Source organism: Crocodylus siamensis, chromosome 10 (assembly GCF_052110815.1).
Source record: "Crocodylus siamensis isolate JL-2025a chromosome 10, ASM5211081v1, whole genome shotgun sequence".
In the NCBI taxonomy this organism is placed as follows: domain Eukaryota; kingdom Metazoa; phylum Chordata; order Crocodylia; family Crocodylidae; genus Crocodylus; species Crocodylus siamensis.
Window position 1 is genome coordinate 28,363,802 of NC_143404.1, and position 17,095 is coordinate 28,380,896.

At 44.3% G+C, this 17,095-nt stretch overlaps 1 protein-coding gene across 1 annotated transcript in view; it reads right to left on the bottom strand.

The window, feature by feature from the left end:
• SLIT3 (slit guidance ligand 3) overlaps positions 1-17,095 on the bottom strand; it is a 946,021-nt gene that overhangs the window by 266,553 nt on the left and 662,373 nt on the right. Inside the window, exon 12 of the mRNA XM_090064655.1 lies at positions 96-167. Coding sequence (XP_089920781.1) covers positions 96-167 — 72 coding nt within the window. The remainder of the gene's footprint in view (positions 1-95; positions 168-17,095) is intronic.

The window sequence follows — 17,095 nt, forward strand, 5'->3', positions numbered from 1 at the left end:
ATGGACCAACAAGAGCTTGAAATTAAAGATAGAAGCTGAAAAAACTATAATTCAGGCTACACTGTATCATAAAAAAAGAAAGGGATCATACTCACAGCAACTGCAAAGAGACAAGATCATCAAAAAGGCCCAGGGGAATCTCTGTGATCTTGTTTCCATAGAGCACTCTGAAAGGTTTGGGGAGACAAAAGAAATTGTAAGTAACAGTCCAGTTTACTATCCTCCTGCCTGCCTGCATTATAATTTTTATTGATTTTGTGTACCATGCCCAGGATTTGTGGGCATTTCATTTAACTACTAATCTCATATTCTTTTCAGGAGGGCACATGGTATTAAATGAGCTGTTATGATTCAGGCTTCATCTGGTGTTGAAAAGCATTATTAATGCAGAAACTGGACACTGTCCAAAAACTGCACCTAAACTATTTTTCATTCCTTGCTTTCTCTGTTCTCCCTTTACAAATTGTTTTGTTCATCTAGAGTCATTGTATGTGATGTAAAAGGCCTTGTATGTTTCTCAACAGTATTGAAGTAAGAACAAATCACAAGTGCAGACACAAACTTTAAAAGATATAGCATTCTAGTCGGGTAAAGTAAATTCAGTTGCTTAATGGAAATGCATAAGACATTCAGTTAAGCAACCAGGCATGAAATTTCCCACAAGAAGCATCTCATACAGTATTCTGACCTCACTAGTTACAAGCTTAGCTTGAACTAGCAAGTATAAAGGAGAACAGACGGGGAATATAAGATTATCCAAATATTTCAAATTCCTTGCAAATCAGTTAAGAGTACAGTAACAAAAATGAGAAAAGATTCAGAGGCATTGGTTGGAATTATGTTATATAAACTAGCATGGACTAACAGCTTAGTTAAAAATGTTTTTTTAATTTTCGAAGGACAGATTAGATGTCCACATCACACACAGACACTATATGAGAAAAACAAAACAAAAATTTAAATAAAGCCATTCTTATACTACCCTTCCCGGGCTAGTGTTTAGATCGTAACCTTACACACCAGACAAAACCCACCTCTTGATTTCTTATCCTGGCTATATTCCACTTTTCTTGTTGTATGCCTTTTGTCTCAGTGACTTAGGGTAACATTTTCAAAAATACCTCAGTTAAATGTTTCATGTATCATACTTAAATCCAGTGGGACTTGGTGGGACTAAGATTTTTAACAGCACCCTTCTCAATACATTTTTAGCCACATACCACACATACAGCATTTCATGAAATGGGAAAACAATATTTAAACAGCGTGGCTGCATCGAGATGTGCACAGACATTTGGTTCCCTGGGGACAATTAAAGGCAGTGCACCTTGTGCTGCGGCTAGTTGTCCCCAGGGAACAGCTGTGCTATGCATGCTTTGGTGTGCAGGAAGTTACTCTGTGTGGGGTAAGGAAGGCTGGGGCCAGCACTGGGCTGTCCCCAGCAGCATTGCCTCGGGACCTCCCAGGGCTGCAAAAGCAGTGATCCTGCTGTGCAGAGCCTGGCCGACAGCAGAGTGTGTTTCTGGCCAGCCAGGCTCTAGCTTTGGGTGGCATGTGCTGCCATCACATGTGCCACTCTTCTTTTTTATTCCATAGATGTTTCTGACTCCCACATGTAGCGGATCAAAAAATCCCTCCACACTGCTCCCTTGCAGTGTGGAGAACAACTGAATGTGCGGTACGTGGTGCCACGTATGCGTCTGTAGCACCACATATTGCACGGCTATGCTGTCTGGACGCAGCCTGTGAGTGTTGTGCAGATTAACTGGTTAATGTTTTCAGATTAATGGACACAGACGATGGAAAAAAACTAAGGTGTGAATGATATTGCATGGCATTTGCTATCAGTTGTTAATATTGTGATAAGCTAAATAAATAACTTACATACAATCGTGAAGTTAAGCATGATTTATTTCTGTAAAATCAATATGTAAAAGAACATACCAGTTTTGTTATCATAATACAATTCCTTTACTCTTGCCTGAGACTCTAAATATACATGGCACTGAAATAGTTCATTCACTGTCAGTAAATCAAATGACCTGAACCTTGAAGTGCTGCTGGCCCAAATCCTAACTCCTCTTGTCTTTCTTCACTTCAATTATTATATTACGATCTAGTGGAAAATAACAGACCTGTGCAAAGCAGCAAGTATTCACTTCAGATTCAGATTCTGCTGATTCGGAGGGACACTGATTCGATTCAGTGATTTGAATCACTGTCCCGATTCTATTCGTCTGATTCAGATTTGGAGACTTGGAGCCAATTTGGAGATTTGGCCACAGACTATAAAGGGGAATAACTAAAGTACCTATAACTTTGTCATTTTTTTGCAGATTCAGATGAAAATGCTAGGGATGGTAGCCACTTCTGAGGGTATAAAGCCTGCCAAGTTTCAAGGAGATAGGTGCAGGGGTTTCTGTGAAAGTATGCCTCAAACTTTTGAAAGCAAAACATGTGTGTTAAGGCAGAGTGGGATGAATGCAGCAGGGATGGTAGCCCCTAGTGCAGGCATGAGGCCTGCCAGGTTTCAGGCAGAGTGGTACAGGGCCCTATTGTCGCTGGCCATGAAGCCACAAATGAGCTCGCCCCGCTCAGAGCCACCCCTGCACCAAGCAGTTCATGGCCCACATGATCTCCCTTGCCGTGTGGGACTCATCCATCACCTCAGCTTGAAGAAGAGCCTACTGATGGCCTGACTGGTTGCACCAGTGCTCTGTGAGGGAGAGGTAGGCATGATATCCACCCCGGCTGCTCCAGATGTCTGAGGTGAAGTACAAGGCTACCTGTGGCCTTGCATTGCGCAGCTCCTCCCTCAACTACTCCCTGCGTGCCTCATACAGGGAGGGCACCACCATCCTGCTAAAGGTGGTGCGTGTGGCCACTCGGTACAATGGGGCCATGAGCACCATGAGCTGCCTGAACCCTGGATGCTCAACAAAGAAGGACTTGCCTTCTAGAGCAAGCATCTCCCCAATGCCCTGGGTGGTTTCATTTGCCTTGGGAATGCACCCCCCTTTCCCTCTGCCTTTCCCCCACTGGTCCAGGGTGGCCTGCCTCTGCTTAATGGGGATGGGGGCTTTAGAGTGAGAGGGGGACTTCCTTCTGGGCACGCTCCCACTGGCGCCAGGCTGAGGAAGAAGAAGGGCAAGGGGGTGCTGCCTCCTGAGATGCAGCAGCATCGCTGTAGTGGTGAAGTGTTTCACATCCTTGCCCCAGCTTATCTGCCTTTGGCAGTGCTGTCAGGTAGCATACCTGGAATCATCTGCCACCTCAAAATGATCCCACACTACGCTACCCACCAGCTTCTGGGTTGAGGGTGGGGATCCTGCCTTATCACCCTCCTCACTAGGCAGAGGCACAACAGGAGGAGGAGCTGAGACCTGACCCCAGAACCTCCTTCAAAGTGCCTTCCAGAGAAGGACACCTGCCTCTAGGAGAACTTTGAGGGGTGTGGAACACAAACTCAGATTCCTCCTCCTTCCCCAGAATTTCCTACGCTACAGCCCTCAGCTCTTCTACTTCCAGATCCAGCTTCTCCTCTGGCACTGGGAGGCTCATGCTAGGAACTGAAATTGGGGTGGAGAATGTCATGCTGCTGTTGGTTAGTGGTGTTAGTGTTGGTGGTGCAGGTGCAGGCACTGGTACTGACTTCCTGCTCTCACTAGCAGCAGAAGACTCACTGCTGCCAGGAAAGAGGGTACATCTATGTTTGGAGTGGGGTGAACTTGCTGCTCTCCCTCTGCCCCCTCTCCCTTCTCTGCCAGAAGACCTGGCACCTGCCTTTCCAGCACACTTCACAATGTTTGGTGTACTACAAAATGTGTGTGCATGTGTAATATATGTTGTGTTTTCCTGCACAGTGAGGGCATACTGTCAGGGAAAACACAGATTTCTTTCTGTGGGGGAAAGAATCGAAACAGACTAACAAGAACAAATAAGAGGTTTCTGGCAGAAGAATAAGTTGAAAGCAATGGATAGGGATAACAATAGGGATGGTAGGCAAGGGTACGTAGGAAAGGATTGGATACAAATTACAAGAAGAAAGGCTACCTAGCAAGAGACCAGCTAGCAAGCCAGAGCCTTTCAAATGCTGCTGCTCCAAGAGAGAGACAGCTCACAAAAAACACAGATCACTTCAGACAGTTTTATATGTTGTTTCTACGTCCCTCCCCCAGAGCACTGTGATTGGAAAGGAACTCAGAGGAAGATCAGAGTCACTGGTCAGCTACAGATGTCAACATCAGAGCAGTCTCCTCCCCCTTCCCCCTCCCCGAGGCTTTTTCATATATGGAAGATCACCCCATCCCCCTCCCTCTTCTCAGTTTCTGTTTGCTGCAAGCCTTCTGAATCTCCAAATCTCTCTGAATCAATTTGGAGGCTTCCAATTTGATTCAGACCTTGTAATGGTTCTCTTGATTCAATTCAGATTTGGCTGCCGAATTGGGCCAAATCTCCTCCGAATCGAATCAGCCACCAATGCTTTGCACAGGCGTAGGTAATAAAGCCTAGAGCACAGCTACATTGGCTTAATCATTTATAATTCTTCAAACATACACTAGGCATTTGGAACAATTTCTAGATTAGCCAATTACTGAGCCTAAAAATGCCTCCATATAAAATAATTCCCTAATATTGTAAATGTTTTAAACCCAACATTCACTTGTCTCTACTGCTGCATTTTCTGGGAACTGAACAGCTACCTAATAAACAAGCATTATATATTTTATAAAGTTGACACGACTTGTTATGTTGGTGGATACTGCTAAGTAATGGGCTGCTGCATCTAACTCATTTTTTTTTATTTTAAGTTTCCAGCTTTTTTTAATCTTCAAAACTTTTTGTTATATTGACACAAACAACTGTTTCTCAACTGAGACACACTCATCACTTCTATCCTTCTTGTCAATTCCATCCTAGTTACATAGGTTTTCTATCCTAGACACTAGCTGCTAATGTATCTACTTAAGAGAAGTAAAGTTTACTGGGTTTAGAGATTTCATTTGGATAAGAACCTCAAAATCTAAGATATTATCCAAGCCCTAGGAAGCTTAATCGTCTGCCCAGTGACCTCAACTATCAGTTCTAGGAGGCAGAGATCACCTCTTTCTTAGATTTGTAAAGTTCATCAATGATACTCAATAAGCACTAATGTTGCAGTATTAGGGAAGGAGTTCCAAAGATTTCCAACCAACTAAAAGCAGATGTATAGCTGTGGAAGGGAGTGAAATTACTGCTACAAACCAATGACTATCTTGGCAGTATGGCTCATAATGTCAATTTCCTTCATCACTGAAGACATTTTGCATAGATTTTGAGCTCAACACTGATCATGCTACCCAAAGGCATCTTGAAAGACTGTGACTAGAGGAAGTTCATTATTTGTGTTCAAGTAAAAGTAGAAAAGTCATAAAAAATACTGCTCTCCTGAATTTGAAAACTTGGACATATTTAAACATTTTAATATTTTAAACTCTTTTGTTATAAAACAAAAATCCATAAAAAGGAAACAAGTATTTCCAAGTCTAATTGTGTCTGCGTGTATGGGGTACATTAACGTTTGGATAAATTAATGACTAAATAAAAGTCAGTATGATTGCTCAGGCACGCATTTGTAATTCACATTAACGTTCAACACTACACAGAGCCAAATTAACTAATATTGTTGTCTGCCCACCATGTCACAGTGGAAGTTAAACCTTTCCATATGGGGAACTGAAGAGGTGATGGGAGAAGCACATGACATTGCATCTTATTTCCTTACATCCTACATTTCCATTTATTCTCTCTAATTGAAAGCACAAAAACATTTGCACACACAGGCACTTTTATTATTTCTATGTGAGGAAGACACGTGTTGAAATGCCCACATCAATTATTGTCAGTCTGATTATTGTCAGTCTCTTTCTCCAAAGTTATATTGTCAATAGTAGGAGTGTCTAAGGCCCTCTTGAAATCACTGCTCCTAGGAGTTACTTTTAGGGGATGTATAGCCATACCTCACATTGGCCAATATCATGCATCATTATTGGACTCCTCCTCTTATAGGCATGCATACACCAATGTTTCTGGAATATCTGAATTATAGATTAACTCCAAAAGACAGCATTTGCAGAGACCCAGCTGATCATTTCAGTGATTCCACATACCCTCAAGATGCCTATTTCATCAACAGACTTATTCTTGGTTGTTTAGCTACAGTATTAAGAGCTGTAAAATACATGTTCATTTGTCTTCCTAATTTACACATAGGCCATTTGTGCATGCAGGTGTGCTAGCTATATGGGCAAATCTGGAACACAAACATGCATGTGCCTGCCTCCCTTAATGCATGATAATCAGTTAGGAAGTGTTTTGCATTAAAAATGCAGTGGCACAGTAAATACACAATAAAAGCAAAATAAACAAAGAAACTAGCGCCCAGAGACAATTCATGAATCCACAAAGACCAAGTGCTAGTGCTTTTTAGTGAGGGCACCCTGTGCTTTCCAGGCCCATTGGCAGAATAAATGGGTTGCTTTCAAGGGTTTTATAACTGCCAGTTACCTCCAAGTGGAGAAGACATTGTTCTTTGGGGAAGGGAGAAGGGGATATAAATATAGGCCTCCCCCTAGACAGCAAGATACAAGCTGTGGCTGAACTCTCTCTCCACAACTCAGATCCCTATGACTTTGTTTTGAAATTTAAAACCTTGAAAGTGAGTTAGATTACACAGCAAGGAGAATTCTCTCTTCTTTCCCTCTGCCCCACATCTTTCTCCTCATGATTTACAAACATCAGTAGTTTCTCTGCCAAAGGTGGACGCCAATCTGGAACAGTCATGAAAACACTCCTGTCTTCCAAATCCCCAGCACATAAATTTTATCCACACATCCCTGAAAAGGCTGCTTAGGGTAATGCCACTATGATAAGCTCCAAAGCATTGTTCTCTATCTTTTTTAGTCAAATAACCTCTCACATTTCTGCAGGTGGCTTTCTAATGTCAGTGGATTGTTGTTGTGGCATATGTGCAGTTGAGCCATCTGAAGGCTATATTCTTGATAGCATGTAGAGCCATTGGCCTGCCAGTTCACAGTTAAATGCCTTCAGCATGGCTGTAACCCACATGGTGCAATTCTTAAAGCACCTGGCAGATTGGGATTCAGCTAGCAACAATTTTCAGGCTGTCATCAGCCTTCCAAACCCTGGTAAGGACAATGCATGTAAAACCTCAAAACCATGGTTGGCTGCAGTACAAGCACTGAAGCAGAAATCTGGGGAAATCAGTCTATTAAGCTGATGCCCTACATTATATTTAAAACACAACAAATGACAGGAAAACATTGTTACTCCACTATTCATCACAAAGTATCTGTTCTGGTAAGACAAAACAAACAGAAACTCTATTAAAGGTAGTCATTAGACATGTCTACACATTCATTAATGCACCTTAATTATGGTGCATTAAATTTAGTACCTGTAATTGCAGCCAAAACCCCCCCCCCTTTGTATATTTCCCTTCTGGAATGGATATAACAGAAGCCCCTTCTTGCCTGCACCCCACCATTTTGTGCATTTCTTTTCATTCTAAGTATTGGCAGAGACTTAGCACACTCATTGCATGGGTATGGCAAGGCTCAGAGCACGCCAGAAAGCTGAAGTAGCTTTCTGTAGGAGAAACCTAGAAACTATATCTACATATCAATTAAGCTCAGTGTCACTAAAGAAAACAAAAGAACTAAAATATCCACTGCAAAGTCTGTAATATCCTGGTTCTAATTCACTTACTGTCCCCAGTAACCTTTGATCGTCACTACCTCACATTGCCATTTTATATATTTCTCACAGTGCATTTCTATATATATATATATAATTTTACATTTTATACTTTTAAACTCTTAAGGAATGTACTCCCTGTAGAATGAAGTTACACCCTGGACCATTGTTAAAAGTGCATTGAAATTTTAATTGGAAAGTGATAAAATCTGGTATATTGGGTGGTCCCTTGTATGAATGCAAGTGAATGATGATCATCAGTAGACAATAGTCTAGCAAAGGAACACCATTTTTAAGATAAGGCAGCTAAAAAACTGATTCCTGGAACTGAGTACCTACCCTATTGACTATTCCTGCAACCCTTAACAATACCATTGTTAATTAATCAAAATCACAAACTGACTCCCAAAACTGCACTACCAGCCGGCAAGACCCCTACGACTAACAGCTGCCAGGTACTACTCAAGACCCATGTGGGACAGCGACCTCTGGATTTAATAGCCAAGATGATGCTGGGGGATCACACAAGTCTGCCAGAAAGGCAGTGAAGCGTGACCCTCAGTGGTGCCCTCTCATCCAGCACCTGACCTACCGAGACAGAAGGACAAGCAGGCAATTCCCTTCTGGAGAAGACATCACCCTGAAGGAAGCTGACCATCAATAGTAGACTTCAGGGCCTCGAATAGGTAGATATACTGACACCAGTACTCTCACAATCACTACAGCAGCTACTATACACTATACTACATGGGTTTGAATGAGTGAATGCATGTGCATGTGTGTGTGTGTGCATGTGTGCGCACACTCTACGGTGATCAGTACTGCCTGTAACTCAAAGTTTGCATTTATGATGTTATTGGTAATTTCACATCCTGTTCAATAAACTAGAATTTATTATGATCTTGTGAGTTGGTCCTTTGTAGTCAACCTAATTACAGGTACTACCTTAATTTATTGTAATTGGCACTACTACGTATTAGCTGTGGTGTACATTTTCTGGTGATGCTAATGCACAGTAGACTAACTCTACTGCACATTAGCACATTAGCATGGGTCTTGCCCACCATGCTAATGTGTAGTAGAATGAGTCTATTGCGCTCAAAGTATCTCATGTAGATGCACCCTCTATGAAGTATGTTTATGTGCTTCAGGTTGACTGGCCACACACTTTTACCCTTCAAAATGATATATGTCTAGCAAAATCCAGTTAAACAACAAAAATTTAGCAGAGCATGAAAATGTAGGGTTTACTTCAACTTTTTGCTAAAAACTACTGTGCTTGATGTTCTAAAGAATGGCAGATATTGGAATTCATAGCATCTAAAATATTCTGACCTGTTGCTGTCTTTCTGAGTTCTTTGCAACATAAGATTTACTCTACTGTTTTTCCATAGTTAAAAAAACAAGGGAAAACTGAAAACTGGCATTCTCCAAGGGGTGCCTCAAATCTAATGACTGGGCCTTTAAGCCTACTAAGGTTGAGAACCACTGCTCTGGACCATGAGTTTTTCAGCTTCCAGTTCCCTTATTTTGGCTTGATTGTAAGATTCTGATGGACATGTCAAATCATGGCTTAATCCAATAGTTTTTTCAGTCCTCAAAATGTTTTTAAATTTCCTTCAGGCAATGAAAATGATTTGCACTGTGGCAGGGCACTGTTTGTGCCTGCCACTTTAAGGGCCTGAAGGCAGCAGCTGGCAGGTGCCTGCTGAAGGCAGACATTTTGGACTCAGGGCCGCCCATATAAATAGGGCATTTTGCTGCAGGAAGGCCAGGCAACAACACTGCCTGGCTGCAAGGCTGCTGGTATCACCTGGAGGTAAGGGAGGAGCTGTAGGGGACGGTTTAGGAGCCTCCTGGTCCTGGGCATGACTTAAAACTGCACCCTGCCAGGAGTGGATGGCCTGGTGGGGTTCGCAGTGGCACAGGAGCCCCCAGGAAATGCCAGGCCAATTACAACCCCAGTGAAAGGGGAGTCGGGGTGCCTTAACCCCAGCTCCCACCTTTGGGTGGGTCAGTGACAACAAAGGTAGAGGGGGCCCGGTACAGCTATGACCACATGAGCCCACCCAAGGAGGGAAGTCCTGACACCCTGAGTAGAGGGGGTGGTGTGGAGCTCCGAGTAGAGGGGGAGAAGAAATAGAAGGCTGAGGGCCCAGTACACATACAGACCCTGAGCGTTACCCGAAAAGAGGTCTGAGTATGCTTAGACCCAGTCAGGGAATTGGACGGCCACTACCCTGGTGAGGGTCATGGGAGAGGCCCAACAGATGGTAGTCCAAGGAATGGACTAGCTAAGCCTATGGCTAAAGGGTGCCCACTCCAAGAGGGAGCAAGGAAGCATAAGTTGTTGATGTGAGAAAGAGACCCTGTGAGGGAGGATGCAGTGAGTGAGGCCCGAGTGAGAGGTGGGCAGTATGACTGTGTGTGTGACTGAGGCTTAACGGTGTGGCCTAAGCATGCTCCGGTTGTAGGCCAGGGGCACTGTAACATCTGGATGCCATCTGTGAGGCTTGGGCCACGGTGGTGGGAAGGTACGGAGCCACTGACACCCCCAAATATGGGAGTGCAGTAATGGGCAGCTTCCCGCCTTATTTAACAGCATATTATTATTCCAACAACGCATGGTGGGCAAGACAGGTGGGTGGCATGTCCAGAGGCAGGTGGGGGTCTAGCTGCGGCTAGTGGGGATACCCGCTTTGCCACATACACTATAAAGACTTATGCTTCCAAAATAATGACAACAATGGCATGGGTTCAGGAATCTCAAAAAGGCCAGGAATTGTACCCTACGTTTGTGAAAACTTAAGGAAACATGGGCATTTTTTCCCACTCTGGTTCAAGGTTCTGAAAAATAAATTATGGCAAATAAATCACAGTAAAATCACTCCATGCAGTTTGTTACTTTAAAGCTACGTTCAGCACTTATTTAATGCAGATTTCACCAAGAATGACACTAGATATATCACCAAACATTATGTGATGATATAAAACATGAATGCCATGCCAAACTCTAAGCCTAGCCTTGTACGTGTATCCAAGCTGATTTAAACTTATAAATCGCTTATGGGCCTAATTCAGAAGGGAGGAGGTGAAAGATTTTTCATCTTGCACTGTTCTGAAATCTATTCCTTCACAATTGAGCAACCTAAAGGGCTTAGGGTAGTTTGTCATATCACACAAAATGTCTCCAGACTGTCTGGATAAGGCCTTTTGAACTCTTGGCACAGACAAATTAACTGTGTGGAAAGCCTACTGGCTCCCAGAATACCCTTATATCTTTTGATACTGCATACAATAAGCAGACACTAATCTCACATCCAAACCCCTCTCTGATATTCAAGCCAGATGTTTCACTTGATAAACCAAAAATTAATTTACTGTAGAAAGTGCATACAGCAGTTGAAAAAGAAAACTGTTTTTAACTTATTCTCCATATTCCAAAGCTGTGCCTGAAACTTGCATTTCATTAACAAAAACCTAATTGAAGCAATATAATACTTTAATACAGTTTGCAAATCGAATATATTAAAAAGGTACAATATTTGTGGCTTAAACTTTTACTTAAAACTCAAATAGCAATCAATGCTCCAACAGCACCACTTAACTTCCCTTAACAACTGGGGTATTTGGTCTCTCTCTTACACACACACACTATGAACTAAGCAGATGGCAAGAATCCCACAAATGGTATGGTTTAATTGTTACTGCCTTTTATTTGATCATAACTGTTCCTTATCAATTCTTATTTTCAAGACGTTATTTCTATTTATCTTGGGTATATTTGTGGTCACTGGGGTGCCTATATATAGTCAGCAAGGCTGCGCCAACACACTGGAATCCCTGTGGTCCAGCAGCCTCCTGCATCTCATGTATCAGAATCCCTGCACTTAAAAAATGGTGGTGGGGGTGTTTGAACTAAAGCTTGTCCAATGTGACCTGGTTAGACTTTAAGAACCACTCTAATTAAAGTAATGTCCCCAACCCCCCTGAGCACATATAAAAATGCCCCAGGACTATAGGATGCGAGTAACTCATAAGATTTTCATATAATTACTCAAGAGCTTTGTGAGGTAGGGTAGTACAACCCTATTTATACGTGGGAAAATGAAGAGAAAACAGGGATAGCATCCTATTTCACTTTGACTTACACAACCACACAAGTGCTATTTTGGCACTTACATACAGTGTCCCGGGTGGATGCACATGCATCCACATGGAAACTGAACCTGCTCAGCAGACTGTCTCTGTACATGCAAGGCTCTGTATGTGTGTACCTGTGCAAGCAAAAATTATGAAACTGTAGCTGGTCAAAAACTGATAAGCAGTAGATGTTAGACACCAGAGGAAGAAGGCTTAGTGGTTAGACCTCTTATTTAGTATATGAAAGACTCAGGTTCTAGCCTCCCCTCCACCAGAGGGCATTTGAATGTACACTCCACAGTGTCCTAACCACCATACTAAGGTCATGAATTATCTAACACCCTCCTCTTGAGGCTGAGCCACAAGCTCTAGGTCAACTTCCATTTTGGATTCCATCTTGACCAGAAGTAGCAGTATGCTTGAATTTAAATCAAGTGCACATCCTGGAATATAAAATAGCTTGAAAGGAGCTGCATGATAGTTATGATTATTTTTAAGTGTATTTGGTGACCAAAAAAATAGCTTATAATATTTCACAGGAGCTCTGAACTCTACAAACATTGCACCAGAAAGGCTCATGATTGCAACAGAAACAATCCTACAGACCATCCCAGAAGTATACGCAATCACTGACCAAAGATTATAGATGGAGAACAGCTTATGAGAACCTCAGAAATGCAGTTTATTCTTCCTGACTGTTGCCACAGATCCTAAACCCTTACAGAAGGGTATTGGTGGGGTGTGGGGTGAGGTTAAATAACACCCTAAACACTGAAAAATCTCTGTAGTTCAAAAACAGATTATAGATTCCCCGTTGCTGAGGAACAAATTTCTACTGATATAATGTATTAAGGGGGATGGGAAAAAAAAAAACTAGTATGCCTGCTTTTTGCAGTCTATGTTGGGAATGGTAATATCTTGATGCCCTATATAAGACAGGTTCATCTTTTTTCTGGCAAGTACTAAAGAAAAATCTATGCCAAGGCAGGAAGTGTTGTTTTAGGGAGCTGTGATGTGATAATCTCTTTGAGTTTTACAGATAAGAGATTTTTGATGGGAATAGCATATTTATATCAAGGAAAACCTAATGACTTGACCCTAAACAGTTAAGGGATTGGTTTTGTGCATATGTGTGTTGATGTAAAAGTACTCCTATGTGTTGAAAACTACTCCACTCTTATTTTTTTCTGCCTTACTATAACTATGCTAGGCAGAGATCCTGAATCAGCAATGAAGTCTGGTGACATGAAACTTAAGTGAATGCTGAACAGTTTGGATAGGTAACTCACTACATATACCCCATTAGCCAGTTGTTAAAAAAAATGTTGGCAGTCTTCCAGATAGGCACTTTCATTCTCCTGAAAGTACAGAATACATTGCAATTGCAGTCAAGTGTGGAGTGAAGGGAAGAGTAGAAAATGGGGAATCTACAAGGTAAAAAAAAAAAAGATCCATTTTCATGGCAACCAAATTGCTAGGTTCCATTTCTGCATTACTATTTTCCTTCCTTTTGTCCTTGTCTTAACTCACTTGTGCGATGTACAGATTTAACCTCATTGCTGGCAAACATTGTCTCCTAACAATAATCACGCTCGACAATGATGAAATATGGAAAAATTATTCTTGGTTCAATTTATGCATAGGACACAAGGTAGCGTCCATGCAGAAAAAAAGAGAAGAATGACATCACTGGCTTGGGTCTCAAGCGGCGCATCCAGATGAGTGCTGCATATGCAGGCTTTCCCCACACTGCTAATTTGCAGTGCAGGGAAGATCCCAGGGTCAAAAAACCCACACCTAAAAAAAGTGGGGCAGCACACTGGGGCAGTGCACACTGCCCAAAATGAGCCTGGCCAGCTGAAGTCTTGCTCCAGCTGCCAGCCAGGCTGCCTGCTACATGATCACTTCAGCTGCAGCTCCTGGAGGCCCACAGGACCTCAGGTATGGCTACTGGGGCCAATACAGTTGCTGGTCCCAGCTTCTTCTACCCCACAAGGGGAAATGTGCCATGTGCCAGAGTGCGGATTGCATAGGCATTCCCTGGGGACAAGCAGCAGTGGCACACATTGTGCCACTGCTGTTTGTCTCTGGGAAACGCACATTCCCTCTCATGGGAACATGCCCAAGGGCTCAAAAAAAAACCAAAACCCCAAACCCCCACAAATGAGATAATTTTGCCCTTTCCTTTTGTCCCATCTTTTATTTATCCTTTGGCTGTCTGTAAGAGCTATCTTAGTCTCACCTGTTATGTGCCTCCAAGTCTATGTATAGGCATTCAAAAAGCCTGAGTCTGAGTTGATTCAATCTTTGCAGGTTAGTCTAATCTGCATAGGTTGAGCTGGCAAGCAAGTGAATAGACATTCACTTTTGATTCTGGAAATGCAGCCACATGCCTGCAGTGGCTCAGGCAAGAAGACAGGGGGTGCTAGAGTGAGCTCTCCCTTCCCTTCCACAGTGATCTGACCAAAGGGAAGCTGAGCTGAGGGAGGAGGTACGGCCAGACCACAGCAGGCCTGAGTATGAGTGGGATAGTTTAAACCCCTATCCTGGCCTGCAGCGACCTCAGACAGGGTGTGCCTGGAGGGAGAGGGGGGAAAACAGCAGGCTTTTGGGGGAGAGGACAAGGAGTGTGGCTAGCCCCTAGCCAGATGCTGACCTGAACCTGAACCGCCCCTGGAGTGGTGAAGGGGAAGGGACCCCAACAGGGGTTGGTGCCTCCAGCCAGCCAGACCCCAACTGAAGTCCCAAGGGGAGAGAGGCGGGAAGAGGAAATAAAACCCCTCCCTGCCCCCTTTGCCTCAGGGGGCCATGCCAGGCCTGCATCTGTCCATGCCCCTGCCTCTGCTCTGGCCAGAGAGCAGAGGGGCAGGGCCAGGCCCGCTCTGGAGCAGACAGCCCAGGGCTGAAAATCATGCTGGGATGCTGGGAAACTCTGATTTAACTTAAACCAGGAAGGGGTCTGGGACAGAAGTTCCGTAAGCCGGTTTGACCTCAATCAGTTAAGTGTGATATTACATGCAACCAGGTTTATCCTAAACCACTTTCAGCCATTTTGAAACTGGTTTATGTGGACTGAAATTTTGTTCTGTTACAGGTTTAACCCAAGTTCTGATCACTTAAACTGGTTTATATGCAACTTCTGTCCCTAGCCCAATTGACATATTAGGGTGTTAGCTGGATTTAGTGATCAGGAACCAAGCTATGATAGTTCAGGGATGGAGCTTAATTTCAGAAAGATCTAGGTGATTTGTCCCCAGATCAGGCCACATACTGGAGTGAACTCAGTAAATCTTTCCTCCCTAAAGAAAGACAGGATCAAATGTACTCTAAAGAGGACATAAAGAGAAGTAAGGTTGCAGGGTAACATCTACAAGGGTTCCACATCCAACTAGCTCTCCCTATTAGTTAGAGAAAAAGCTTGTCGAGGCCCGCCTAAGGAGAATGGCAGAAGCAAATCTTCTAAGAAGGAATTAAAAGGCAAGTGTGAGAATAATGGACTGCTGGCCTAGTAGAAGGAAACAGGTAAATTCTAGCTTTAATTTTAACTTATTAAACCACTCCTCTTAAAGGAGAATAATGACAGCACACGTCAGGGTAGTTGAAGGAGGAAAGAAATCCAGAGAGAGACAGTGCCTCATGCTAGATAAAGGAAGACCTCTTTAGATGCAGCTTTTCTCCTCCTATCTTCCTTTAGCTGCTGCTTATCCCTGGTAACTGAAATATACACAAGATGAAAGCACTGTAAGGTGGATATATAATTGGTTGGATCATCCTCAGTGAGTAGTCCTCAATGGCTTGATGTCTAGTTGGGAGGAGGTATCAAGTGAGGCTCCCCAGGGGTCTGTCCTGGGTCTGGTATATGTGGATGACACCGGGTTGGGTGGAATTGCAGACACTCTGGAGGACAGGGCTAGGATCAAGAATGACCTAGACAGATTGGACAAATGGTCCACAATCAATGAGATGAAATTCAAGAAGGACAATGCAAAGTCCTGTCCTTGGGATGGAATACTTACATGCACAAATAAGGCGCATCCATACATGCAGGCATAAGTGCTTCCAGCAGCTCAAACAGCAGTGGCACAAATTTGTGTCAGATTTCTGCCTCAGCATAGGTGCCTGAACATGCACTCTGCTGCCACCTCGACTCCTCTCCACAGTCCATCACATACCCAAGCGGTTCCTGGGACCAGGAGCCCCTGAGGCTGGGGCTGCATGTTCCAGCACTGGTGTGGGCATGGGGCAGGGCTTCAGTGTGGAAGTTGCCTCTGCAGGCATGGCTCTTGCCAGCAGGTCCTGTACCATCCCATGTGGCCAGCTGGGCATGCAGGATGTGACTTGTGGGGGGATGTGAGGTTTGGGGGGAAGGGGAGTGAGGAATTTATAGATGGGTGTAGGGGTTGTGGGGATGAGGTTTGTGGGGAGCGGTATGGGGCTTGTGCATGGGTTGGGGGGTGGGGTTTATGGCTGGATATGTGGGTGGTTTGGGGGTGGAGCTTGTGGGTGGGAGGACGGCTTGGGGGGTGCCCTGCCTGCCACCCGCATGGCCCACAGCCCCCCTGCAGAAGCAGCAGCCATGGGGGTGCTCAGGCCTGCTTCTGACAGGCCCCCCCATGGTGTGGCATGGAGCAGTAGGGCATGGCTCCAGCCACCTGGCACTCAGCACAGCTTCTACTACATTGTGTGGGCCTGGCCCAGCCTGGTGGCATATACCTTTGGGCAGTACTGGGCTGCTTTTTCTGTCACCCAGTGTTCTGGCACCACTCACAGGGGCCGCGTACCCTTTGCCTGGCTCCACGGAGGCAGGACCTGGGTTGGCTTGAGGCTGTGCAGCCCCTGTGAGCGGTGCCAGGACCCTGGGTGACAGCAAAAGAAACCAGGTCCTGCATACACTCCAAGGCCAGGCTGGACCCTTGGGATGTGACACAGGTGGTGCTGGGTGCCAGGCAGCTGAGGCGACACCACGCTGTACTATGCTGTCGCGGGGCTTTGCCAGGATCAGGCCCTGCTTCTCCCCATGGCTCCTGCAGCTGCAGAGGGGCTGTGGGCCATGAGGGAGGGGGACAGGCAGGGGACCCACCTTTCTTGAGCAGTCCCCCCCATACCCACACACAGTCCCCCACACCCTCAAAGCCAATGTTCCCTCTAAGGTGTAGCAACCCGTGAGCATGCTGCTTTAGTCTGTGAGTGTACTGCT